This window comes from Anolis carolinensis, chromosome 5, assembly GCF_035594765.1.
Source record: "Anolis carolinensis isolate JA03-04 chromosome 5, rAnoCar3.1.pri, whole genome shotgun sequence".
In the NCBI taxonomy this organism is placed as follows: Eukaryota; Metazoa; Chordata; class Lepidosauria; order Squamata; family Dactyloidae; genus Anolis; species Anolis carolinensis.
The window spans coordinates 51,174,430-51,201,439 of record NC_085845.1 but is presented as its reverse complement, the minus strand read 5'-3'; the positions used below and the strand labels follow the sequence as shown (position 1 = coordinate 51,201,439).

General features: G+C 39.6%; 1 protein-coding gene across 3 annotated transcripts in view; it reads right to left on the bottom strand.

Moving 5' to 3' along the window:
- The window catches only part of LOC103279026 (uncharacterized), a 58,974-nt gene extending 38,633 nt beyond the window's left edge, over positions 1–20,341 (bottom strand). The window contains exons 1-8 of one of the 3 annotated variants that reach the window (XR_010006326.1): positions 19,958–20,338; positions 14,511–14,611; positions 14,056–14,125; positions 12,863–12,993; positions 11,012–11,097; positions 10,489–10,588; positions 6,554–6,597; positions 4,094–4,171 (exon numbers count right to left, since the gene is read on the bottom strand). Coding sequence is in view for 2 of the 3 variants with exons in the window: in XM_016994080.2 (XP_016849569.2) it covers positions 4,094–4,171; positions 6,554–6,597; positions 10,489–10,588; positions 11,012–11,097; positions 12,863–12,993; positions 14,056–14,125; positions 14,511–14,611; positions 19,958–20,150 (803 nt within the window). In the remaining variant the exon portion in view is untranslated. Of the gene's footprint in view, positions 1–4,093; positions 4,172–6,553; positions 6,598–10,488; positions 10,589–11,011; positions 11,098–12,862; positions 12,994–14,055; positions 14,126–14,510; positions 14,612–19,957 lie in introns of all 3 variants that reach the window. The other 2 variants (XM_016994080.2, XM_008111945.3) reach the window with 2 other exon arrangements.
- Between the last annotated feature and the right edge of the window lie 6,669 nt (positions 20,342–27,010).

Here is a 27,010-nt window from a genome sequence, read left to right as displayed (position 1 = left end):
AGAGTGTCTACTACTATGTTCTCCCAGGATGTTTTCCAGCTTTAACTCATCAAGATTGCATTTAGAAGACTTAATAAGCATGTTTCCTTGGAGATGACATAACCGAGTAAACTCTCAATTACCTTGGTCATGCTGCCGGCATTTTTAAGAAGACACCCCATATTCAAAAGTTCTATACTCCTGAATAGGTGCACAAATCTTGCCCCACAAAAAAGATCCAACTAATATATCATTACAAAAGGGAGTCTGTATTCTAAATCTGTAACTAGAGAACAACAATTTAGGACATGTTTGAGATAGCTAGGCTACTTTGAGGGAAAAAATTAAAACAGCTCATTTAAACAATTAAAAATAATTTGGCTTTTGAGATGTAAACTGGCAGATAAGTATAAAATTCTAAAAGTTTGATAAAATAATTTAAAATATGCAGTATATAAAACACATTTTAGTTGAAGTAAATATTGCAATACTTCACTGACAATTACTAGAGACAGACTAGAGAATACACTCTCTTGAAAAATTACATGAAGAACAAGAAATTTAAATATTGTTGAAGGCTTTCACAGCCATAATCACTGAGGTATTGTGGTTTCCAGGCTGTATGGTTATGTTCTAGTAGCATTTTATCTTGATGTTTCGGAGGATCCTCTGAAGATGCCAACTACAGATGCAAGCAAAACATCAGGAGATAATGCTGCTAGAACACGGCCATGCAGCCCGGAAACCACACAACACCCCAAGAAATTTTAGTACTGAAAAAAGTAAAAGAAACTGAATTTTTATGTTGTTGTGTGCCTTCATGTCATTTCTGACTTATGGGAACTGTAAGGTGAATCTCTTACAGGATTTTCTTGACTAGATTTGGTCAGAAGGGGTTTGCCACTGACTTCTCTGAAAAGTCATATGGGAAGTAGGGAAAACATCAAATGGCCAATGATACCCAGCTGTTGTCATTTTTTTCCAATCTGCTTATTTTGGTGTAGTGCAAAAAGGGGATAGGGCTGCTAAACTTCTCAAGTATTTCGCACTTGTCAGGCACGCACTCTTTTAACCAGCTGTAAAAACCTACTAGATCTTACATCTTTTTAATGCAGTAATGAACTGTGTGAATGAATAAGCTAATTCAAATTGTAATATTAATGGAATATTATAGTCCTGAAATAGTCCTCAAAATGCAAGGTCCCACCTTACAGTTGAGTCATGGATATAGCTTTACATCTGGATGCCCACTTCCCATGTGCAGCCAGGGCTTCCTTTAACTGTCTTGGTATGGTATTCTAAACCTAACCTTTAAAAGACATTTGTGGGCAAAGTAACTGGCATCTTTGGAGTGGTCTGAAACAAAGGATTATGAATTGGAAGAAAAAGGAAGGTCCAGAAACAGATTTTGACCAAATTTTAAAATGGAAATTAGAAAAGGAAAAAGGCCTGATGGGTTTTATTTATAAGAAATTAATTGAAAAACAATATAAATTGAGACAAACATTGGCCAAGATATGGAAAGAGGACATGAACATTAATGACTCTGACATCGAATACTGGGTCAATTCAATTAAAAAAATCAAGCAGATAAGGATAAGAGAAACCCAAAGGAAAATACTGACTAAATGGTATAGAACCCCAATCCAATTAGCTTATATATCTAAAACAACCACAAAATTGTGTTGGCACGGATGTGGGAAAACTGGCTCATATATTCATATGTGGTGGGAATGTGATAAAGTACAAAAAAATTATAACAAGGTAAAGAAGGAAATTGAAGATTTAACAGGACATAAATTGATTTTGAAAAATAAAGAATTCTTCATCCAGAAATTAGATAAGAACAAAATTACTAAGGACTGGGGGGAAATTATAAAATACATGATAGTTGCCACTCAAGCAACAGTTGCCTTGGGTTGGAAAGAGCAAACAAAGTGGGAAGTTAAAAATGGTTTGAATACCTAGCTGATTTTATGCTTCAGGATTGTATCCTTGAAAGGAGAACTAAATATATATCAGGCCGAATCAAAAAGAATTGGGATCTGAAATTGGGAAGATTGATAGATAAAGTCAAAGGACAAAGAAAATATAAAGAATTGAATCATTCTCTACTTACGATTGATCAATTAAAATAATATCTGAATGAAAGAAAGTACTGTTCCCAGAAGGTGGGGGGAGGGGAGAGGGGTGAAAAACTACTTGACATAAATGGGAGATAAAAGTGGAATTAGCAAGTGTAATGTTACCGAGAATATGCGATTGGATGTGTATGTTGATGGATTTTGTTGTTGTTCCGCTGGGATTTACAATAAAAACATATTTTTTTAAAAAAAACCTGACCTTTTCTAGGGAAAGATGATCTGCCTAATGTCTTCTACAATCTATGAACTTTATATCTGGGCTATTGCCACACATATAAAGTTGTGGATTAAAAAGCATCCAAAATCACTAACATACAGGGTGGGGCAGAGATCTCCCTTATTTTCATGGGGAACTGTGTGGACTGTAACAGAGGTAGAGAGGTGAGGTAGTTCTAATTCAGTGGGTTAGGCTCTGTTCTTTTCAGTACCCATCATGGGTTGGACCAGTGAACATTGGGATTTTGTTATGCAGGAGTGTTATGATGACATCCATTTTGTGATAACGAGGCAGAGAGCATTCTGTACATACTTCGTGGTCAGTCAAAATGCACTGTATTATATTGGAAAATGATTTCACTATGCATTTCAAATCTTCAGGCAACTGGATCCACACTGAAAAGAAAATCACCTGGCAGACTAAGGACCATTAGAATATCAGAAAATGTGGAAGCAGTAAAAGCATCCATCCAGCAATTGCCAAGGGGTTTCGCTTATAAGCATGCCAGGGTACTGGGAATATCAAGTCGGAATTTGTGGAGGATTCCGCATGCCGATTTAAAACTGCATACTTACAAAAATGATTTGTCTGATAAGATTTTTTAAAATCCATTAAAACTAAACTGTTTTTATGTACTTTTCAGAAATGTGTACTTTTTTCTAGATATCTTCATTCATTTTATACCCCTTCAAAATATGAGAGATCTTTATGTCCCACCTTGTATTATATGTGCAAAGAGACCAAATGTAATATATCCTGTGCAGGGTGAGAAACAGCTTGCCCATTCTTTCATTCGACATCCTCCACTCACTTGAAAAGTATGTTTCTTCCCAAAAAGCAATATGGATATACATGGCGGAGGAATTCAGTGATTGTCATTGAGGTGCAGCAATAACAATTATCACAGGATATATTGAGGCACAAATAGCCTTGCAAAATCAGCTTCTCTTCTACCAGCTAGCTCCAAGGAATAAGGATCCAAGGATTAAAGATCCAGCCACAACTAATAACTTCCATGCTAGTGCACTTGGCATCAGTATAAACTTTAAATGATCTATCAAAAGTTCTGAACCTATTTGGGTGATTAAGATCCACACAGTGGATAGTTTCTTTAACATGCAAACTAAAATCCAGAGCAGTGTTTTTAAAACTATGCTCCTTCAGGTGTTTTGGACTTCAACTTCCAGAAATCCCAGCCAGATATCAGATGCTAGGAATTATGGGAACTGAAGTCCAAAACATCTGGAGGAGCAGAGTTTGAGAAACACTGATCCAAAGCATTTAGTGCCCCACCAACTACCATGGAGGACACCAACAACTATTTGAAGTTGTACTGTCATTACAGTAACTGGTTGTAAATTGAGATGATTGTACCCAAATTCTTCATATCAGATGGCAGAAGTTGCCCCACTGCTGTCAATAGTTTTTCATTTTTACAAATCCTACTATGAAGTAACTTTGTGAGGAACCATGAAATCTTTCTGCTTTATAATGTTGATGTTGCCCAAGAACAAAAAATTAATATGTTGTTGAAGGCTTTCACAACAACCCAACAAAATATTAAGTTTTAAATTAAGGCACAGAGCATCTTGCCTGAGCAAAATGAGTTAATCATCGACATATTAGGAATGAAAACACTATATAGAGGCTAGTTGGAGAGAAAACAATGACAAAAGCAACATAAGGAAAATCAATAAAAACTGCCACAATGGAAAAGTGATTTCACCAAGTAATCAAACTTGAATCAACATACCAGTCTGGTATAGCATGCCAGTCAGTGAATATTCCTCCTGTACACTGAGCACCACATTCAATCAGATGGCCTGCAAGACTAGAAACAAAGAATAATGTCCTGATTTGGAATAATGATTTGGCCCGGGGCTGTGGCGCAGACGGGAGAGCAATGACTCACTGACCAGGAGGTCATAAGTTCGAGGCCCGCTCGGAGCCATGTTTGTTTGTCTTTGTCCTGTGTTTAAAAGGCATTGAATGTTTGCCTAATATGTGTAATGTGATCCGCCCTGAGTCCCCTTCGGGGTGAGAAGGGCGGAATATAAATGATGTAAATAAATAAATAAATAATAATAAAGGCAGTCCCTGAATTACAAACATCCGACAACAGAAAGTGAGAGAAATCTACCCCTAGGAAGGGAAATTCACTCCTGAAAGGGTTATCATGGGGAAAGGGGGTCTCCACTGAAGTTTTATCACCAATCCTTGTTTCCGCAACAAGCCAAATTTGTCAAAATCCAATTACCACAGGGACAAGATGTGAGCTGAAATCTTTTAAACAGGGGTATAGATAGCAAAACAAACAACACAGTGGTGTTAAGCTTTCCCTATGCTAACTTTTCTCTATGCTATCCAAAGCTTAAAAAATACATATTTTTGGCTGGAGTTACACTTTAAAAATGAACCTATTCCAACTTACATACAAATTCAACTTAAGAACAAACCCTCAGAAGCTATCTTGTACTCAGCTTGGGGACTGCCTGTATACCATGTTTCATTGCATAATATTTGCCACTGCATAAGAGTCACACACCCATTTTTTGGGTGACAAAATTGGTATTTTTGTGTCCCTCACATGATAGTCACAGAGCTGTATGGGGTGATCCCTCCTTCCTTCCCTGAAGGTAAGGCAGTTTAAAACCTATGAAACTGAGGTCTCTGGAGCTCCGCTCCCCCCTCCTTCCTCCTTTTCCCAAGGCAAGGCAGCTTAAAAAACCTGAAATTGAGGTCTCTGGAACTCAGATCTTCCCTCCTTCCTCATTTCTCCAAAGAGCTCCATTTTGGATTTTGTAAACTGCCTTGCCTTCAAAGAAGGAAGGAAGCTAGGTAAAAAAAAAGGCAGACAGGCAGGCAAGCCAGTTTTTAAAAAATAAATAAATAAACAAACAAACAGAAACAGAGCTGTTTGTTTGAGGCTAACATCCCACCTCTTCATCTACTTTTGTAGGTAAGACAGGTTTTTTAAAAAACAAACAAACAAACAGAAAATGGAGAATCAAAGGCAGATTTTTTTTCATTTTGTAATAGCCCTCCCTCCTTTTTGTTGGATGAAAGGTTTTATTTTCACATTCATGTTGCAAGAATTACATTTCTGATGAAGATCAAATGCAATACAATGGTATCACTGCTTCCCCTCCCTCCTGCCTCTCCCATCCCCCAAAATCTGCATTTACATAATATGTAAACACATAGACTTCTGAACAGTGCCCACAACAATTGTTCCCCATTTGATAAAAAAGGATAAAAAGTGTGACTATTATGCAATGAAATATGGCATATTCTAACAACTTATTTTAATATAATGGCAGACCTTAGTTGGGTTGTCTTCCATGAAATTACAAACAGTCTAAAGAAAAAAGTATCTACTCTGCTCCGCCAAAGCCATTTCTATGCACATTATTACATGAATCTATAATGAGCCATTTTATTATATAGGGTTGTACTCTTCAAGAGGGAAAAATTACTTTTATGAAGAAACACTCAAAAACTGAAAATCATTGGCAGTTTTTACCATTTTAATCCAATTTGAGAATCCAACTTACATGGCTTTTTTCACTTGATGGAATGAAAAAGTAATATACTATACTACTATCCAACTGGATCACCATTTTAAACAGACCTGGATTATCAGCAGCTAATTTAATTTAATCCAATCATTTTAGAGACTTTGAAAATAACCTCATTACCACAGCTTTAATAGACCTTATTAATGATATCAATGACAGTTGTTGATCACTTCTAGAAGAGAAGTTATTTATTCATTTACTTATTTACTTATGAATGTCACTGCACATAGTATTTCTTTTTAGAATGGACAGACCTGGAGAATCCCATAGCCAACATAGCCCATAGCTAGGAGATTCTAGAAGCTGTAGTCCAAAGGTGTAATGTTTCCAAGCTCCAGCCTAAGACCACATTAGTTTCAATACAGCTCAAAATCTAAGAGCAAAAAACACTTATTTGGTGCACACTACAGTTCAACCTTACTGAATCATGTTTTCCCAAAAACACTTTACTTAGAACAGTAGTGAATTCTCTACTGGCAAACAATATTATCTTCTGGGCCAATATAGTTGTAATAAGTTCTGTATGGGGAGTGTTAAACAAGCAATTTTCAAAACAAAGTTTCTATTTAATACTATACTTGATAGCGTGATACTATTACATTTTAGGAACATTTGTGAAGAGTTATATCATTTACCTGCCAGATGCGAGGAGGTTGAACTCATCTCTGTTCCAGCCAAACTATAAAAATAACAATGTCTGAAGTATTGGATGAATATATAAATGAATACATATGTGTTAAAACACAGAAAGTATGGTTCAGTTCATAACAAAATATATGTTAAAATACATAATACAGTAGTCTCACTTATCCAACATAAATGGACCGGCAGAACATTGGATAAGCGAATATGTTGGATAATAAGGAGAGATTAAGGAAAAGCCTATTAAACATCAAATTAGGTTATGATTTTACAAATTAAGCACCAAAACATGTTATACAAGAAATTTGACAGAAAAAGTAGTTCAATACGCAGTAATGCTATGTAGTAATTACTGTATTTATGAATTTAGCACCAAAATATCACAATGTATTGAAGGCATTGACCACAAAACATTGACTACTAAAAGGCAGACTGTGTTGGATAATCCAGAATGTTGGATAAGCAAATGTTGGATAAGGGGGACTCTACTGTAATATATATATTAAGATACAGAAAGTTTTATGATGTTCATAACCAAAGCAATGCCCTGCAGTAGATTTTGAAGGGCTCAGCTCAGCCCCATTCCCTTTCTTTTGATACTACATTTGCAGGTAGCATCAAAAGGGATATATGATGATTATGCACTATTCACATACTATCACACAGGTTTTGTTTTGCTGCAAACTGCTGGTTTGGTTACTTAGGGTACACCTACCATGCAGAATCAATGCAGTTTGGTACCTCTTTAACTGCAATGGCTCAATGCTATAGAATCATGGGAGGTGTAGTTTTACAAGGTCTTTAGTTTTCTGTACCAAAAGGTGCTGCTGCCTCCTCAATCTATAAATCCCAAGTTAACATAGCAGTGAGCCATGGCAGTTAAAGTGTCAAACTGCATTAATTCTACAGTGTAGCTGCACCCTTAGTCAGGAAAAGGCCAGGGATGAGGGTAAGACTGTAGTGAACTGAATAATGCTGAAAATTAAATAATGGTGAAATGATGAATGACCTTGGCAATAGATGTATTATTTTCCAGACATAAAAAGGGGTCTTCCAATGTATTTTTAATACAGGTCACAATGCAGGTAGCTTTCAGAACTGAAACGGTTACTATCGAATTTATTTAGCATGAGCTTTTCTGATTGCTTCATTAATAACACTTCAATGAATGGCTTACAAGGCAAAATACATGACTATCCCAAACCTTTCATTTTGCAGATTCAACAATCTGCATGGGCTCAGTGGTGCATATGCTTGCACTGCGTTTTTAAATGAACTGGACATTTAAGTTTTTTAAACACTTCAGAAATAGAAAGGGAAATTAAGCAACTGTTCTTGGTGCCACCTTGTGGCAAGCAAAAGAATCTGCATACTATAAATGAAGCATTCATGTTAATTCATAGGAAAATCTAAATGATTTATAAGAATAACTAGCTGTGCCCGGCCACGCGTTGCTGTGGCGAAGTATGGTGGTATGGGAAATAAAGTATTGAGGAATTGGTGGTAGTTAAGGTCAAGGGTAAAGGTTTTCCCCAGACATTAAGTCCAGTCGTGTCTTACTCTGGAGGTTGGTGCTCATCTCCATTTCTAAGCCGAAGAGCCGGCGTTGTCCGTAGACTCCTCCAAGGTCATGTGGGATGACTACATGGAGCGGCGTTACCTTCCCGCCGGAGCAGTACCTATTGATGCACTCACATTTGCATGTTTTCGAACTTCTGGGTTGGCAGAAGCTGGAGCTAACAGTGGGGGCTCTCTCCGCTCCCCCAATTCAAACCTGTGGCCTTTCAGTCCAGAAGTTCAGCAGTTCAGCGCTTTAACACGCTGCGCCATCAGGGGATATTATTTCCTAAAGGTTGTGAATATACAATATTTCTGATTGGTTTTTTTTGTTTGTTGGAGGCAAGTATGAATGCTGCAATTAGGAAAAATGATTAGGATGTAATGGCCTTGCAGCTTTAAAGCCTGGCTATTTCCTCCCTGAGTGAATTTTTTGTTGGGAGGTGTTAGCTGGCCCTGATTGTTTCCTGTCTGGAATTCCCTTGTTTTCAGAGTAGTGTTGTTTGCGATATTTTATGTGCTTCTACTGTCTGTGGCCCTGAGAAAACAGGATTTTCCAGACTTTGATGATGGGAATACTTGGTTGGGAGGTGTTAGCTGGCCCTGATTGTTTCCTGTGTGGAATTCCCCTGTTTATTTACTGTCCTGGTTTTAGAGATTATATTGTTCTGCATTATTCTATCCCAGTAATTATTTCATATTAAAGAAGAATCTCACTTATCCAACATTCGCTTATACAATGTTCTGGATTATCCAACGCAATCTGCCTTTTCATAATCAATGTTTTTGTAGTCAGTGTTTTAAATTCATTGTGATATTTTAGTGGTAAATTTGTAAATACAGTACAGTAGAGTCTCACTTATCCAACATAAACGGGCCGGCAGAACGTTGGATAAGCGAATATGTTGGATAATGAGGAATTAAGGATAACCCTATTAAACATCAAATTAAGTTATGATTTTACAAATTAAGCACCAAAACATCATGTTAGACAACAAATTTGTCAGAAAAAGTAGTTCAGTACACAGTAATGCTATATAGTAATTACTGTATTTATGAATTTAGCACCAAAATATCACGATATATTGAAAGCATTGACTACAAAAATGCGTTGGATAATCCAGAACGTTGGATAAGCGAGTGTTGGATAAGTGAGACTCTACTGTAAATACTACATAGCATTACTGCGCATGGAACTACTTTTTCTGTCAAATTTGTTGTATAATATGATGTTTTGGTGCTTAATTTGTATAACGATTACCTAATTTGATGTTTAATTGGCTTTTCCTGAATCCCTTTTTATTATCCAACATATTCACTTATCCTGCCGGCCTGTTTACGTTGGATAAGTGAGACTCTACTGTATATTGATAATCTTATATTATCTGCTCAGAACTGGATTATATGAGGCCCCTTCTTCACAGCTGTATAAAATGCACACTGAAGTGGATTATATGGTAGTGCGGAGTCAAGATAATCCAGTGCAAAGCAGATAATATAAGATTATAAATGGGTTATATAGCTGTGTGGAAGGGCCTTGAGTCTACACTGCCATATAATCCAGTGCAAATTAGATAATCTGTGGAAGAAGTCTAAGTGAGGCCTAAATCTGCCTGTCCCCTAACTGAAACCTGGCTGTCCCTTGGTTGCTAGGCAACCAAGTGGGCAGAGATTAGCCCTCTAAACTGGCAGCAATTGGATAAAAAAAAATATTGCTCTCCCTCTAATTAGGACTTTATTTTTCTTTTCTTTTTGTTGTATCAACCTTGAGGCGTGGATTATGGGTTGTGTTGTCAAATTTTGAGGTTGGGGGGCCTGTACTTTTGTTGTTTTGTGAATTGCCGTGATGCCATCACTCTTTTATATATATAGATTACATGATGATGTTTTACAGGAAAAACCACTACTATGTTAACAATGGAGATTGATCAAAACCATTTGAATGAATGCCACCTTTCCTTCAAAATATATCTAGTTTGTCTGGAAAAAATGGAAATATGAGGGATATGATTGTCACATTGGGAACTGTAGAAATAATGCAATTTGAAACCATTTGCTCAATGCTACGGAATTGTCAGAGTTGTAATTTGGTGAGGCAATAGCACTTTGGCAGAGAAGGCAGAAGACCTTGTAAAACTTCATCTCCTATGATTCCATAGCATTGAGCAATGGCAGTAAAAGTGATGTCTAACTGCATTAATTCTATAGTACAGATACATCCATCATTCTTTAGAACTATAGGGAAACCTTTCAAAAGGCCCAAACTTTCTTACTTGTCCAGAAATAAATAATTTACGAATGTAGGAATATGAAAACATTTTTAAAATTATAACTGAATTTTGCATTGATTTAGACAGTGATTCAGACTTACAGAATGCATGAGTGGTCCCAATACAAGGCTACTGTCAACGCATCTTCCAGTCACTACAACATCTGCTCCCAGGTCAAGAGCTCGACTTATTGGTCTTGCACTGGAGAAAGAAAGTTGTGGACATCAAAATCTTGACTCCTTTATTCACCATTCAAAATAATCCAACACCTGATTTTCAGATTCAAAATTCAGTAGGGCAGATGCAGTTCAGCAAGGTGACCCCTACTTTCTGAAGTTTTTTAATAAAGGAAATTTTCCCAAGGTACAGATATCCCTCCATTTTGCTAAGCCAACAGTCTGTGCCACTTCCTTTCACTTTGACATCTTACTAGTCAATAGTCCCTGAAATTTTTTGCAGATAATTGAATCTCTTTTGCAGTTCTGCTGGTGGCTATCTATCACTGGCATATTCAGAACCTTTGCATGAAATTAAAATGCAAAATCATGTAGCTTAAATACAATATCTGGATAGCACCAGTGCAAATTACATTCCTATTACATCAATGTTTATTATAAATCTTACCCAAGATATACATTCATGCTTTGGATATTTTCTGGAAATGGCATCCCGTTCTCTCCTTTGTAGACAGCTTTCTTAATGTTATTTAACTGCAAACAATTGATATAAAACTATTCTGTTACAACTTTTAACTTTCAAGACATACATTTTGTAATAACTCTAGGTAACGTTGCTCAATTACCAAACAAGATACACAAGGATGATTTTTCAGAAGAGTGTAAAATATATAATCAATAATCCATGACCACATAAATGGAAGAATCGAGGGCAAGCAATAAGCTTGATAATTGCTTTTTCTTCTTCTCTTCTTCTTCTTCATTCACACAGTCGTTTCCGACTCTTTGTGACCTCGTGGACCAATCCATGCCAGAGCTCCTTGTCGGCAGTCCCCCCCCCCCCCCCGCAAGTTCTCTCAAGGTCAAGCCAGTCACTTCAAGGATATTTTTTTTCTTATTTCATGCCTTAAATCAGGAATGTGCAATGTCCAAATTCTGTGAGAATGTACTATCTGTTCAAGGCCACGGAGAGCTATCCCTGTCCTCCATCTGCCATTTCCACACATCTCTGGGGTTCTGACTTAAAATTGTCCAAATGTCACTTTTATAAGCACAACTGGATATTATAGATTGTGGAAAGGCTGGATCCCTTACGGCCCCAAGAGGGTTTTTTTTTCTAAAACTGAAAGTGAATTCTAGTTTCTTCCCCATTTTTTTAAATATATATATTTATTTGGGTGTAAAAGAATCAGCATGACCTATCATGGCCCATAAAAGGCAATTTTAAGCCAAAAAAGAGATGACATGGGGAGTAAAAGTGGTGCAGAAACAGTCTTGGGCCACATAGGGCCCATATGCCACATATTTACCACCTTGCCTTTAAGATTTATTGGTTTCCCCAAAGAGTGTGATCTATTACAGATAACCACAATATCTGAAGAATTAAAGGCTGAACAACCTCTTCAAACCAGGTTTACAAATCTGGTAAAGACACAAAAAGGCTTGAATGCTATCCAAAACTGAATATGAAATCTAGAGTAAATGTAGTTTGTGTCTTAAATGCATGAGCAGTTGGAAACAAGCTCCAATATGTTTTGGGTTAGCCCTAGTTTAGTGTACTTAGAAAAAGAAAATTAATTAGAGCTACAGTCCTTCTGGTCCACATAGGCCCCTTCCACACAGCTGTATAAAATCCCACATTATCTGCTTTGAACTGGGTTATATGGCAGTGTGGGCTCAGATAACACAGTTCAAAGCAGATATTGTGGATTATCTGTCTTGATATTGTAGGTTATATGACTGTGTGGATGAGCCCATAGAGACTTTCTTCTTTCTTAAATTCCACAATAAAAATTCTATTTGTAAAATCTAGCTGACAACCAAAGGTATACTTACTGAATACACTAGGATTCACATCTAAGAAAACATGAAACAAGTTTAATTTTTAACTTGTGTTTTTCACTTTTGTTCCTGGTCTACCTCGTTTTTTTTTGCTTCTAGTGCTCACTTGGGGCCCTTCCACACAGCCATATAACCCAGAATGTCAAGGTAGATCATCTACAATATCTGCTTTGAACTGAATTATCTGAGTCCACACTGCCATATAACCCAGTTCAAAGCAGATAATGTGGGATTTTATACAGCTGTGTGAAAAGGGCCCTAGCCATACCAGTACAATAAGTCAATCACCTTTGGTACTGTATTTGTATAATTCTGATAAGCATGTAAAAGAAACACCAAGATTCTGGTCATGTTTTGCAGTTCTATGCCACACATACCACTTTTTTATTGTACAAAAATGAACAAGCTTCCCAAATGCAGATCAGGCCAATTTTTTTTTTTAAAAAAACTGAAATACCTCCCCCATCAAATCATCCCCAGTAACCACAGCTATCTTCAAGTCCACACCAGCCTTTTCTGCCACCTGTCCGAGCGCAGCAGCACATGCAAGTGGATTCATCCCACCTGCATTGCTGACAATGCGAACACCTAAAACAGAGGAAGAAAAAATCAGAATTAAGAAGATCATAAACATAGTCAGATTAATTTCTCTCTTTGGCTAGATTTTGATGACAGTTTGAGTCTTCATATGAACTGTTGTTCAGGAAACTATGGGGCCAAATGTTCCTCTATAACCATTCCCTTCCTCCTGTTGCTCTTCAATTTTGGCACAAAGTTCTTGGCTCTTATTAAGATATGACTTCCCATTGCATCTGGATGAATATAAAATCTCCTGGCAAGCCAACAAAGCAACCCAGTATGTGTTTGAAACCAGTCAACCACCCTCCTTCATGTCTAAGTCCAACTCCCACTGAAAATCCATTCCTCGGCCACATTTGTATTACATTTGAATTGTTGTTTCCATTACATTTTTGACCACTCTGAAGCCTAGCTGAGGTCCCGTCTACACATCCATATAACCCAGAATTATCAAGGCAGAAAACCCCACAATATCTGCTTTGAACTGGGTTATCTGAATCCACACTGCCATATATTCCAGTTCAAAGCAGATGTGGGATTTTATTCAGTTGTGAGGAAGGAGCCTGAGATGTCATTCAACCACATGTTCCTTGTCATGGTAGCCAGTGACCACCTGCATTCACATCTCTTCCATATATAAGCCTGACTAGAAGAGGAATTTTTTTTGTTTATATGGAGGCAGTCCACACAAACTAAAGCTTTTATTTCCCAGAGGAAAATATGACTGGAGGCCCTTCCAGGCAGGCCCTATATCCCAGGATCTGATCCCAGGTTCATCCCAGATTATCTGGTAGTGCGGACTCATATAATCCAGTTTAAAGAAGAAAACCTGGAATCACATCCTGGGATATAGGGCCTGCCTGGAAGCGCCCTAGGAATTTAGGCAATTTACCTTCCAGGTGAGGAAAGTGACAATTAAGGGGATCTCCTCTCTGGAAGAAAGCATGGTGAGTAAAGCCTAGTCAGAGATTAATCCTATTAAAGAGCCAAAATTTGATTTAATAGCGAAGTAAATATAATAAATATATTTATAAGTTGCTAAGACAATTTAAAACCACAACAGCCTCATACCTTTTCTGTGTATATCCTTTATATAAGGAGCCACTGCGGTCAATACAAAATCAGGTGTGTACCCCAAGTCCTGAAATAAGTAAAAATTAAACAGTAAAATATGCTAAACAGATTTTTCATTCTGAGGACACTTTTTTTTTTTTTTACAATTTGACAATTTCAAAATGTTTCAGTGGAGGGGCAGAAATTGGCTATGAAATGTGCAAATTGAAAAATTACCAGTAACTGCTTAACAAACCCAAAAGCTTACCAGACCTGTAAGGGAAGTGCAACAAATATTCAAGTAATCACTGAAATTCTAATGCATTTCATTGTCCCGGTCCTTCAAATAATTAAGTCACAAATTAGTTAGATTAAAAGTATATTTCACATATCCTCCAACGGCAACAAGTAAGTATTTCAATAAATTGAATTCTATTAATTGGACTTTCCCTCTAGAAAATAAATTTACTTACTGGAGCTCTTGCTTTGGCAGTAGCTAGTAAAGACATTGTGATTTCAGAAAGGTAATCAAAAACCAAGAAATCCAGCTTCCCTCCATATAGCAATTGAGGAACTAATGCAAAGAAATAAATTAGTATCAGAAAATGAAAAACCACACTGCTATTGAAAACAAAATGTGAAGCAATTCTGGAATAGGGGTTTTGCAAAAAAAATAAAAAATAAAAATTGACAAAGAGGGACATTATACTTATCTAAAATGCCTCAGGAAGAAACTATGACAGTCATTCATGGAGAAGTTAATAAAACAGATGGTTTTTGTCCCATTATTTTGTACACTGATTGAAACAGTATTAAAGAAAGACTATTTTCAATTTACTATAACAGCTATAGGTTGAAGTTCACCCCAGAACTAGCTAGTATATATGGAATCATTTGAACAAATCTTTAATAAAGAAACAACCCTTTTAAAGAATATCATATATCATGGCATAGAGAAGATATTTAGATTACATTTTTCTAATATGGAAAGGTGGTGAGGAGGCCACCATCAAGTTTACATGACGTATGATTCCAGGAGCATTCACTTTTGGGATACTGAAATCAGGAACAAAGAAGGCATTTTATTTGCTGACATTTATAGGAAAGAAACAGGTATTAATTATTTTCTAAGATATGACAGCTATTATTCCTCACACATCTAAAATAATCTTCCACATTCACAGTGACTGACGATAAGATGAAACTGCAGCAGTTTAAGGCCTTTCTTTAAATAAGCTAACATTCTTAAGCAGCATCTTAACGACAATCCCCACAGAATTTGAAGCTTGCAATGTATAAGGCCATGCGAACAAATAAAAGGAATCTTGAAGAAATAAAACAAGGGATACCAAATTATAAAAAATTATAAGTGCATCTGATGAAGCAGGCTTAAATCTATGAAAGCTTATGCTGCAAATGTCTTTCTTTCAGTCCCAAAGGTGCTATAAGACCCCTTTGCATATTTTCCAGACTAACATGACTATGTATTTGAATTTTGCCACCACAGATAGTACCAAATTCAGATGACAGTGGAATCCATGAGTCTCCTTTACTTGCCCAGTTTTAGACAGCCATTATCCTAACGATGTAATCATTTGTGGTTATGGTTATTAGTAATCTATTTAGTTTGACCAGAGATGTCTGTATTTAGTTTTAGTTACTTTGTTTTTTAAAGTATTGGACTGCTTGTGACAGCTATCTTAGCTAAGATCTTGGCATGGTGTTTAATATGTTTTAGTTACTTAGTGTTTTAGGGTATTAGACTGTGATAATCGTTTTAGTTAAGATAGTGTTTAATAAGATGTTTAATCTTAATTTAGTTTCAATTTTAGTGGATATATGCATACTGTATATATTTATATATGCATGTGTGCATGCTATTATTTTCCTTTTCCATATCTTTATTTTTTTCTCATCCCTTGGTTTGTTTCTCATGTTATTGTGATGTGGATCATTTGTATTACAATTAATAAAATGTATACATCCAGAAATAAAGCATGCCAAAAATTAGATGTATTTTTTCCTTCATGCTTAATGTTCACAATCCAAATTATATACAGTAGTGTCTCACTTATCCAACATAAACGGGCCGGAAGAATGTTGGATAAGCGAACATGTTGGATAATGAGGGATTAAGGAAAAGCCTATTAAACATCAAATTAGGTTATGATTTTACAAATTAAGCACCAAAACATCATGTTATACAACAAATTTGACAGAAAAAGTAGTTCAATACTCAGTAATGCTATGTAGTAATTACTGTATTTACTAATTTAGCACCAAAATATCATGATGTATTGAAAACATTGACTACAAAAATGCGTTGGATAATCCAGAATGTTGGATAAGCGAATGTTGGATAAGTGAGATTCTACTGTACTTTCCTCTTAGTTTAGCCTATGCAATTGTGAGCAAACTGTTGCTAATGTTTTTAATCACTGAATTTTATATTATGTTTAATCAAATACAGTATAGTATTTATGGGCTATGCCTTAGATATAATACTTGCTATCTAATCTTATGCAAACTAAAAGGGAAATCCTGATTTTTCAAGTAGGGCTCACTTTTCAGATTTGGTTACAAATGAAATTTGAGCTGCTGTCAAACACCATGTTTATAGGAATTCTGGCGCCATCTGCCGTCCTATTCTTTCCAAATTCACAAACATTTTATTCATGGGGGGGGGGGGAGTAGGGATGAGTCAAATTTGTTTGTTTTCCTTGGAAACAGTGTTTTGCTTTCATTTTCTGGGTTTGTTTAGCATAACTTCCTTTCATGTTATGCATTTACCTAAAAATGATCAATATTTACCAATTAATCTGTTAACAAGTTTGATTTTCCTTACAGGAGAAGGATAGATGTTGGACCTGTTCCAGTCATGAAACTCACGTTGGAGAACAGTACTATTATTTACAGCATTTGTGTAGTTTAATAGATTGTTTAATGGTTTTGTTGGATTTAATTATGTATTTTAGCATTTCTATGTCTAATTCTATTTTGATACTTACATGTGTTAGGTATTAATTTACACATTAAGCAGAGCATGATTCTGTATGTAGATTCGACTATCCAAGGGTGGAAAATAGCCATCTCCAAAATATATATCCAAAAATGAAACTCTGATTTTGCCATTTTATATAAGAGGCTTCGTTTTACTACTGGTACATCATTGTCTATAATAGGAATTAAGCCTCCATGGATTTTGGTATGAGGAAAGCCTGGATACCCCATCAGACACCACTGGATATGGATTATTCTATTTATCTTTGATATAGCGATGGATAAAGCTGTGGAATCTTATAATGAGAAGGAACTTGGACTCTTATTAACTTTCTAGCCAAAGTCCAACATTTATATCACTTCAATGCTGGTGGTTGCACTTTGAGACAGATTATAAACAACTGTATTGCACTGATTCCAAAGCATGCATTATATGGCAGTGTAGATGCAGCCAAGGGCTCTGGAGACCAAGATCTGAGGGCCCTTCCAGACAAGCGCTATATCCCAGGATCTGATCCCAGGCTTTCTGCTTTAAATTGGATTATATGAGTCCGCACTGCCAGAAAATCTGGGATAAACAAAAAACCTGGGATCAGTTCCTGGGATATAGGGCCTGTCCGGAAGGGCCCTGAGTCCCCATTCAGGCCCCATCTACACTGCCATACAATCCAGTTTCTGAATCCATAAATTGGATCTGCTTTGTATTGGACAATATGGCAGTGCAGACTCATATAATCCAGTTCAAAGCAGATTAACACTATGGGCCTTTCCAGACAGGCTTTATATCCCAGGATCTGATCCCAGGTTTTCTGTTTATCCCAAATTATGTGGCAGTGGGGACTCATAAAATCCAGTTTAATGCAGAAAACCTTGGATCAGATCCTGGGATATAGGGCCTGTCTGGAAGGGCCCATAGTAACAAAACTTCAAAACAAAATTCTGTTCCTGGTTTGAAAGTGTTATTTTTTGTTCAATTGTGTGGTCCTTACTTCAAAAAGAGTTGTTATCCTCCAGAAACTTTGTTTTTGTGGCTGCCACAAACTATGGCCCCTTCCACACAGCTGTATAAAATTCCACATTATCTCATTTGAACTGGGATATATGGCAGTATGGACTCAGATAACCCAGTTCAAAGCAGATATAGTTGATTATCTGCCTTGATATTCTGAGTTATATGGTGCTGTGGAAGGGCCTTAGGTTGTTGCTTTTTCGAAGGCATTGTGCTGAATGGCAACTTCACATTTCATCGATTCTAAGATGTTCGCTGATTTAAGAAAAAATGCCAAGAGCATGGAGATTTTCCTTGAAAAGCTATAGCCAATGTGCTGCAGGATGTTCAACAAAAGCATTTCTCATGTTTTTAATGATATAACCAATTAGGAAATGATATTTATAATACAGGAACAAAAACCGTGTTACAGAGGCACAGCTGTATAAGATCCCACATTTTCTGCTTTGAATTGGAATATATGGCAGGAAAAAGGAATGTTGGTGGACAGGAAAAGAGATTTAAAGATGGGCCTAAAGCCAACCTTAAAAACTGTGGAATAGACACCAAGAACTGGGAAGCCCTGGCCCTTGAGCGCTCTAGTTGGAGGTCAGGTGTTGCCAATAGTGCTGCAGAATTCGAAGAGGCACGAATGGAGGGCTTAAGGGAGAAACGTGCCAAGAGGAAGGTGCGTCAAGCCAACCCTGACTGGGACCGCCTTCCAACTGGAAACTGATGTCTTCACTGCGGGAGAACATGCAGATAAAAAATAGGTCTCTTCAGCCACCTACGGACTCACCCCCAGGACAATGCAATTGGAGGACCATCATCCTCCATCTACGAGGGATCGCCTAAGTAATGGCAGTGTGGACTCAGGGCCCTTCCACACAGCCAAATAACCCAGGGTGTCAAGGCAGAAAACTCCACAATGACCCCTTCCACACAGATGAATAAATTTATTTATAAATAGGCCGGGCTGTGGCGCAGGCAGGTTAGCAGCCAGCTGCAACGAATCACTCTGACCAAGAGATCATGAGTTTGAGGACGGCCCATGCCTGCGTCTGTCTCTGTTCTATGTTATGGCATTGAATGTTTGCCTTATATGTCGGCTTGTGTAATCCAGTTCAAATCAGTAAATCTGGATTCAGAAACTGGGTTATATGGAGGTGTTAGATGCATCTCATCGCTATGAAGTTATAGGAGATATAGTTTGGTGAATGCTGTTTGGGAGAGGTGCAAGACCTGTGCAGTGTGATGTTTTTAAATGTTTATAATGTTTTAAATTTTAATTGATTTTTTAAAAAGTCTGCTCTATATGTATTTTTAAGGCATCGAATGGTTGCCATATGTAAGCTGCCTCAAGTCCCCTTTGGGGTAGAGAAAGGCAGGGTAGAAATAAGAATTTATTTCTTATGCCTCTGAGTCCCCTTCGGGGTGAGAAGGGTGGAATATAAATACTGTAAATAAATAAATAAAGTTGTTATTATTATTATTATTATTATTATTATTATTTGGCACCGCAGAATGTAGATCCAGCCTCAGTCGTGGGCAATTCACTCCCTCTCAGCCTCAGCGGAAGGCGAAAGCAGCAACTCCCAGAGGAACAAAACATGCCAAGAAAAACCCCGTGAAAGGTGGGAGGTGTGCAGCTACACCAGGCATGGGCCAACTTCGGCCCTCCAGGTGTTTTGGACTTCAACTCCAACAAGTTCAAAACACCTGGAGGGCCGAAGTTGGCCCTGCTTTAGTTACACTGTCGAATTAGCACAGGTCGACGACCCTTCTAACTGCCATGGCCCAGTGCTATGGAAGCCTGAGGGTTGCCTGTTCTGTGAGGCACTGTTTGGCAGAGGAAGCCTGGTCGAACTACAGCTACCAGGATTCCACAGCATACAGAGGCGTTTCTCTATTAGGGAGAGGCCTGGCTCCTACCTGAGGCGGCCGTGTCTCCCCAGAAGCCCGAGGCGCAGCCAATTCGCACAGGGCTGGGCCCGGGGGCGCAGGCGTCGGTGCTCCGGCCACGGCTGAGGCCGCACCGAAGGCCGCCGCCGCCGCTTCCCGCCGCCAAGAGCCGCCGAGTAGCAGCATGTCTTCGGAGGCCCAGCAACAACGCGGCGCCACTCATAGCTCCGGCGCCCTTTCCGAAGGCGCGGCCTGGGCGGGCTCCTCCGGGGGAAGAAGCGGAAGAGAAGCAGCAGCAGGCCGCCCTCGGACCCTGCCTTGGGAGTAGAAGGAGGCCTCGCCTTGGCAAGGGAGCCCGCTCTACTCTCTCAATCTTGGTTGCGCCTACACTAGCATTAATCCAGTTTTGACGCCGATTACTCCGCCATGGCACACTGCTATGGGATCCTGAGCGTTATAGTTTCGTAATGTTTTTAAGCCTTCTCTGACAAAGGCCCCTTCCACACAACTGTATAAAACCCCACATTACCTGCTTTGAACTGGAATATATGGCAGTGTGGACTCAGGGCCCTTCCACGCAGCCATATAACCCAGCATATCAAGGCAAATAATACACAATATCTGCTTTAATAATGATAATAATAATAATTTTATTTTTATATCCCACCTCCATCTCCCCGAAGGGACTCGGGGCAGCTCACATGGGAACAAGCCCAACAACACAAGTTAAAATACAGAATAATCAATTACAAACAATTAGGTTAAGGTAAAGGTTTTTCTCTGACGTTAAGTCCAGTCATGTCAGACTCTGGGGGTTGGTGCTCATCTCCATTTCTAAGCCGAAGAGCCGGCATTGTCCGTAGACACCTCCAAGGTCATGTGGCCAGCATGACTGCATGGAGCGCCGTTACCTTCCCACCAGAGCGGTACCTATTGATCTACTCACATTTGCATGTTTTCGAACTGCTAGGTTGGCAAGAGCTGGGGCTAACAGCGGGCGCTCATTCCGCTCCCGGGATTTTAACCTGAGGCCTTTTGGTCCACTAGTTCAGCAGCTCAGCGCTTTAACACACTGTGCCACCAGGGGCCCCCTACAAACAATTATAACTACATAAAACAATAAAACACATCAACAAAATTAAAACCAGGACAATCATCATAACTAAACATTCAGAGGGTAAAATTGTGTAGAACTCTGAATAGGGCTCCTAGGAGGTATAAGGGCTTTGAACTGAATTATCTGAGTCCACACTACCAAATAATCCAGTTCAATGTGGATTTTATACAACTATGTGGAAGGGATTTTCTGCCCTGATATTGTGGGTTATAAGGCTGTGTGAAAGGGTCATGAGTGCACACTGCCAGTTCAAAGCAGATACTGTGCGATTTTATACAGTTGTGTGGAAGGGAGACAGAGTTACAGTGCCATATGATCTGGTTTCTCAGTCCAATTTATCTGCTCTGAACTGAAATATATGGCAATGTGGGCTTGTGTAATCCAGTTCAAATCAGAAAATCTGGATTCAGAAACTGGGTTAATATGGAGGTGTTAGATGCATCTCATTGCTATGAAGTTATAGGAGATAGTTTGGTGAATGCTGTTTGGGAGTGGTGCAAGACCTGTGCAGTGTGATGTTTTTAAATGTTTAATGTTTTAATTTTTAATTTTTTTAAAGTCTCTGCTCTATATGTATTTTTAAGGCATTGAATGGTTGCCATATGTAAGCTGCCTCAAGTCCCCTTTGGGGTAGAGAAAGGCAGGGTAGAAATAAGATAAATAAATAAATAAATAATAAAACTAAAACTCCCTTGATTCTATACTATTGAGTCATAGCAGTTAAAGTGGTGTCAAACTGATTTAAATCCAGATGCACGTAAACAGAAGGCTCCCCATTTTGTTGTGTTTTGTTTGAAACTGTAAAATTAATGCAGTTTCTCACCACCTTAACAGCCATGCCTCAATATTATGGAATCATGGGAGTTTTAGTTTTACCAGGTCTTTAGTTTTCTCTGCCAAAAAGTGTATTCGTTGGGTTGCTTTGTATTACATCATTTACTTTTTTGCATTCAATCTGACATTATAGCATATTTAACTCAGGATGATGTGCAAGAGAGTAAAATAAGAGAAATTAAAGATAGGTTGATGGTTTATATGGAACTGATAAAAAGCAACAAGCCAATGTAAGTATAAAAGGCCTTGGAGGGCTGCATCTGGCTCATGGACCATATTTTAGAAATCCCTGCATTAGATCCTTCTGGTTAGGAAATGCTGAATATCCCTGTTTAAAATACAAACCATGTTCCAGTCCCATTGTATAGAATGGCATAGTAGAATGGTGGCCTTTAAATAAAACAACATCAAGGTTTGCTTTTTGGATTAAAAAAATATTTTCAAGCTCTGGATGGCAGGACCTGTGGATACGGAGGGTCACCTGTAAAGGTGTGATGTGAAAGTGACCATGGAACATCATCAGACTTCACTGGATTTATATGCTTCCCTTGCCTGAAATGGCATCCCTACAAGGATTCCAAGTCTAATGAACAATTTAAAAATGCAGTGGAAATTCATCTTTCATCACTGAATTGCCTGCAGTGACCGTCCTGGGCCCGGTTCTGTTCAACATCTTTATTAACGACTTAGACGAAGGGTTAGAAGGCACGATCATCAAGTTTGCAGACGACACCAAACTGGGAGGGATAGCCAACACTCCAGAAGAAAGGAGCAGAATTCAAAACGATCTTGACAGACTAGAGAGATAGGCTGAAACTAACAAAATGAAGTTCAACAGGGACAAATGCAAGATACTTCACTTCGGCAGAAAAAATGGAATGCAAAGATACAGAATGGGGGACGCCTGGCTAGACAGCAGTACATGTGAAAAAGATCTTGGATTCCTTGTGGACAACAAGTTAAACATGAGCCAGCAATGTGATGCGGCTGCTAAGAAAGCCAATGGGATTTTGGCCTGCATCAATAGGGGAATAGCGTCTAGATCCAAGGAAGTCATGTTACCCCTCTATTCTGCCTTGGTCAGACCACACCTGGAATACTGTGTCCAATTCTGGGCACCACAGTTGAAGGGAGATGTTGACAAGCTGGAATGCGTCCAGAGGAGGGCAACTAAAATGATCAAAGGTCTGGAGAACAAGCCCTATGAGGAGAGGCTCAAAGAACTGGGCATGTTTAGCCTGCAGAAGAGAAGGCTAAGAGGAGACATGATAGCCATGTACAAATATGTGAGGGGAAGTCATAGGGAGGAGGGAGCAAGCTTGTTTTCTGCTGCCCTGCAGACTAGGACACGGAACAATGGCTTCAAACTACAGGAAAGGAGATTCCACCTGAACATCAGGAAGAACTTCCTCACTGTGAGGGCTGTTCGGCAGTGGAACTCTCTCCCCCGGGCTGTGGTGGAGGCTCCTTCTTTGGAGGCTTTTAAGCAGAGGCTGGATGGCCATCTGTCAGGGGTGCTTTGAATGCGATTTCCTGCTTCTTGGCAGGGGGTTGGACTGGATGGCCCATGAGGTCTCTTCCAACTCTACTATTCTATGATTCTATGATAAAAGGCACAGCAGCCTCTCTGAAAAAGAAAGCCAATATTCAGGTTTCTCCTGTTCAGTTTTTACTTATGTCTCAGGTCTGCATGGGGAAATCACTTTTCCAACACTTATCATTCAACAGAAGGTGGCAGTTATTTCACTCACTGTAAAAACGCATGCATTTTACATTATAATTCAATATGTTTTGATACTAGGTTGAAGTGTGCTTCAGTCCCCAGTCTACATTTATTGATGTTAATATTTCTTTCAATAAATATCACAGTTGGATGAACTGCACGTCCAGCAACCTGTGTCACAAAGATGGGGAAAGGGGAGGAGGAGAGAAAGAGAAGGAGGAGGAGGGAAGCAGCTCTGCACTGCGAAGCCCTTCACAACCACTCTTTGGCACACACTTTGGGAACCCCTGCTCTAAAGTATAAAAGGGCAGGAGCATGAAAGAAGAGTTGTGCATGCGCAAAACTCCCTACCCTCATCATGGCGACTCTCGTGATGATGTGTTCCACTTACTTGCGGGAAGGATCAGAGCTAGGCCTGGCTAGTGCCCAAGATGTCAGCCAAAGAAGCCCAGCAGTAGACTTGAGGCAGCAGAGGGGACACAGCTGCTTGGTCGAGGCTGCACAAAGAAGGGCCTCATTCTCTGGCCCCCTAGGAGACCCGAGCCAAGTAAGGGGCCTGGCTTTCCCGGCGGACTGCCTTTACAATAACTGAAAAGATCTGAAATATGGAATGCTTCTGGTCCTGAGCATTTTGGAGAAGGGATGCTAACCCTATCTCAGCCAAAAAGGAGACTGAATGTGTGTCTCTTTGTTATCATCGCCCTCTCGTAAAGCAAAAGGAGTAGGATGATGCTCATCTTTGCCTCTGTCATGGAAATTCAATGGGAGGCATTGGTTAGGGATTTTCTCCCAGGCTCAGAGGAAGGTCAGGGTGGTCTTCATGAATACTGTCCTCAGCTTTTCCAATGTATTGGACCACAATCCCTATCATCCCCAAGACATTGCAAAGAGCCTGGGAGACCATGTCGGAATCGGGCGTCCAGAGGATGTAGGTGTCCCCTCTGTAGGAAGGAGATGATGGACCTGGTCTACTGGTGGTCTTTGATGTCCTCTCCACCCCTGTAGTAGTTATGGAAGGAAGGGCTGTGGCTTTGGAGAAGGCTTCTCTCCCTGTGCAGATTTGGGGAGGGTTGAGTTGAATTACCTGCCGGGCCACTATGGCTCCAGGGGTGGGCTGGTATTGCAGTGGTCTCAATACTGGTTAGGAGGAGAGAGGGGGTCCTGCTGCCTCCGAGATTGAGGTGAAGGTCTGAGGTATTGGGAGAAGTGGCATCCCAACCCCCCGACCCATGATGGCCATGGTGAGCAGTGGTTGCTCTGAGGGGCCACCTTTGTGAGGAGGATTTGGAGCTTCTTCCCCATGGGATAGAAGGCCTGAATGGACTACAGCATGTCCTGGACCAGATTGCTCTTGGCAGCTGGGTTGTCAGGGTCAGCAGAGGTGGGTTTGGCCTCATCTCTTCCAACTCTACTATTCTATGATTCTATGATTCATCTGCCTTTGCCCATCTCTTTTGCATGGAGGTCCCTCAGATGATTTCCCTCTACTGGACACACACTTTCTCTTCTGGGCTAGACTCCCATCCAACTTCTCTCACTGCCCTTTACTATTCTTCTCCATATGAGCCCAAGGAGAGGTTTCTGGAAGAGCAAGTTGAGACTGAAAGAGAGGAAGAGAGAACCAGTTCAGCTCAGTTACTCTTCCCATCCCTAGGATCAGAGGTGGATTTGTCCCTGATCTGTCCTTGCCCATCTCTTTTGCATAGATGCTTCTCCTCCACTGGACACACAGTTTCTCTTCTGGGCTACACTCCCATCCAGCTTCTTCCACCTTCCTTATCATTCTTCTCTCCATAGGGGCCTAAGGAGAGGTTTCTGGAAAAGGAGGTTGAGGCTGAAAGAGAAGAAGAGAAGACCAGTTCAGCTCAGTTACCCTTCCCATCCCTAGGAACAAATCTACATCTGAGGGTAGAAGCAGCCTCTAAAGAACATGCCTTTTGTTGGATTTTTTAATCGCTCCCATTCCTCCCTTGACTTTTCTTACCCTAGATGGAAAATTCTCTAGGAGGTATAATTTTGTGTCTCAGTATGCAGCAGATGGTCACTGTCTTTTTCAATCATTCAATTACAAAGACCCACCTTCTACATCACATTCTTTTTAATGAATTACACATCAGTTATTACATAGCTGTCCATTATGATCTGGAGAACAGAGTTTCCTCTCATTACACCAGTTACCAGGGCTGCAGCAAAAGATTGTAACAAAGGTCTGATAGTTGCACCCCTCTAGTTGGGAGTTGGAAATGCCATCATTTTATGCGCTAGTTGACAGCTGAACACACACCTAAAATGTTAGGTTGCAAAGCCAATCCCCCCAGTCTAGCCCATATCTCCCACCTTTATGACAGGAGGAGGAGAATGTGGTGGAGCTAGTAGAGGTCCCTGAAGAGGATTGGGTTTTTCGCCTTCTGACAGGGAAGCCACACTGTTGGTTGGGACAAGTGGGATGAAAAGCCCATGTAAAGAGGGGTCACCCTCTGGACAGGGAATGCAAGGCAAGAGAGGCTAGGGGCACCAAACAAAGTCAATTCTCTCATGCAAACAGCATGACTGAATGGGCTGAGGTGTGGCTTGGGTGTAATAGCAAAACCTGAAATGCCTTTTTGCTCCTTATGGGCAAAGTGATTCCAGTGGGTGGGGCACAGATAACGGGAGGAGGAAGATGTTGGAAGAGAAAGGGCATAGTGGGAGGGTTGTGAAGGGACATTGTGGGATGGGACAGGTTCTTTGGGGGTTGGTGGGCTGGGTTGACTGGTTCTTTGGAGCCATCTATTGGCTGCTAATTTGGCATCTGATCTGTAACAAAAAGAAATGTGTTACTAGTGCTAATCCCTCCTGATCAGCCACATGGAGACACCTGGCCTAAACCACTAAGAGATCCTGTCCCAGGTCATCCCACTGGATCCTAAAGAAGCCGTGAGATATTTGGGCTATTCCTAAGAGAAAACAGTGATGTGGGATTTGCTCCATGAAGCCGTCAGTCAAGGGAACCCACAGAACTGGGGCCTTCTCAACTGTCTTTTGGTGCCACAAGAGCAACCCCAAGATGCCAGGAGGACAAAAATGATGTGATATAAAAGTAGTTTTAGAGTGAGGGTGAGTTGGCCAGGTTGGACTATAGATCTAATGTTTGTTAGGTAGCTCGGGTCAAACCAAAACAAGGCTGAAATTGGACTCTTGAGTCTTCTGAAGATGTCTTCTGCAAGTGGAAGCCATTTCCAAGTACTGACCCATTTCTGTCTATATTTTGGAGATACAAGGATCACTCTTAAGTGACTACAGTCCATAAATATGGACATCCCAATACTGACACCTTTCAAAGTCACCTGAGTACTTTTCCCCTTGTCCCAATAAGAAAGATAGCCCTTGGATAGCATCTAGACAACATTTCTAGATGCCCTACCAGCCA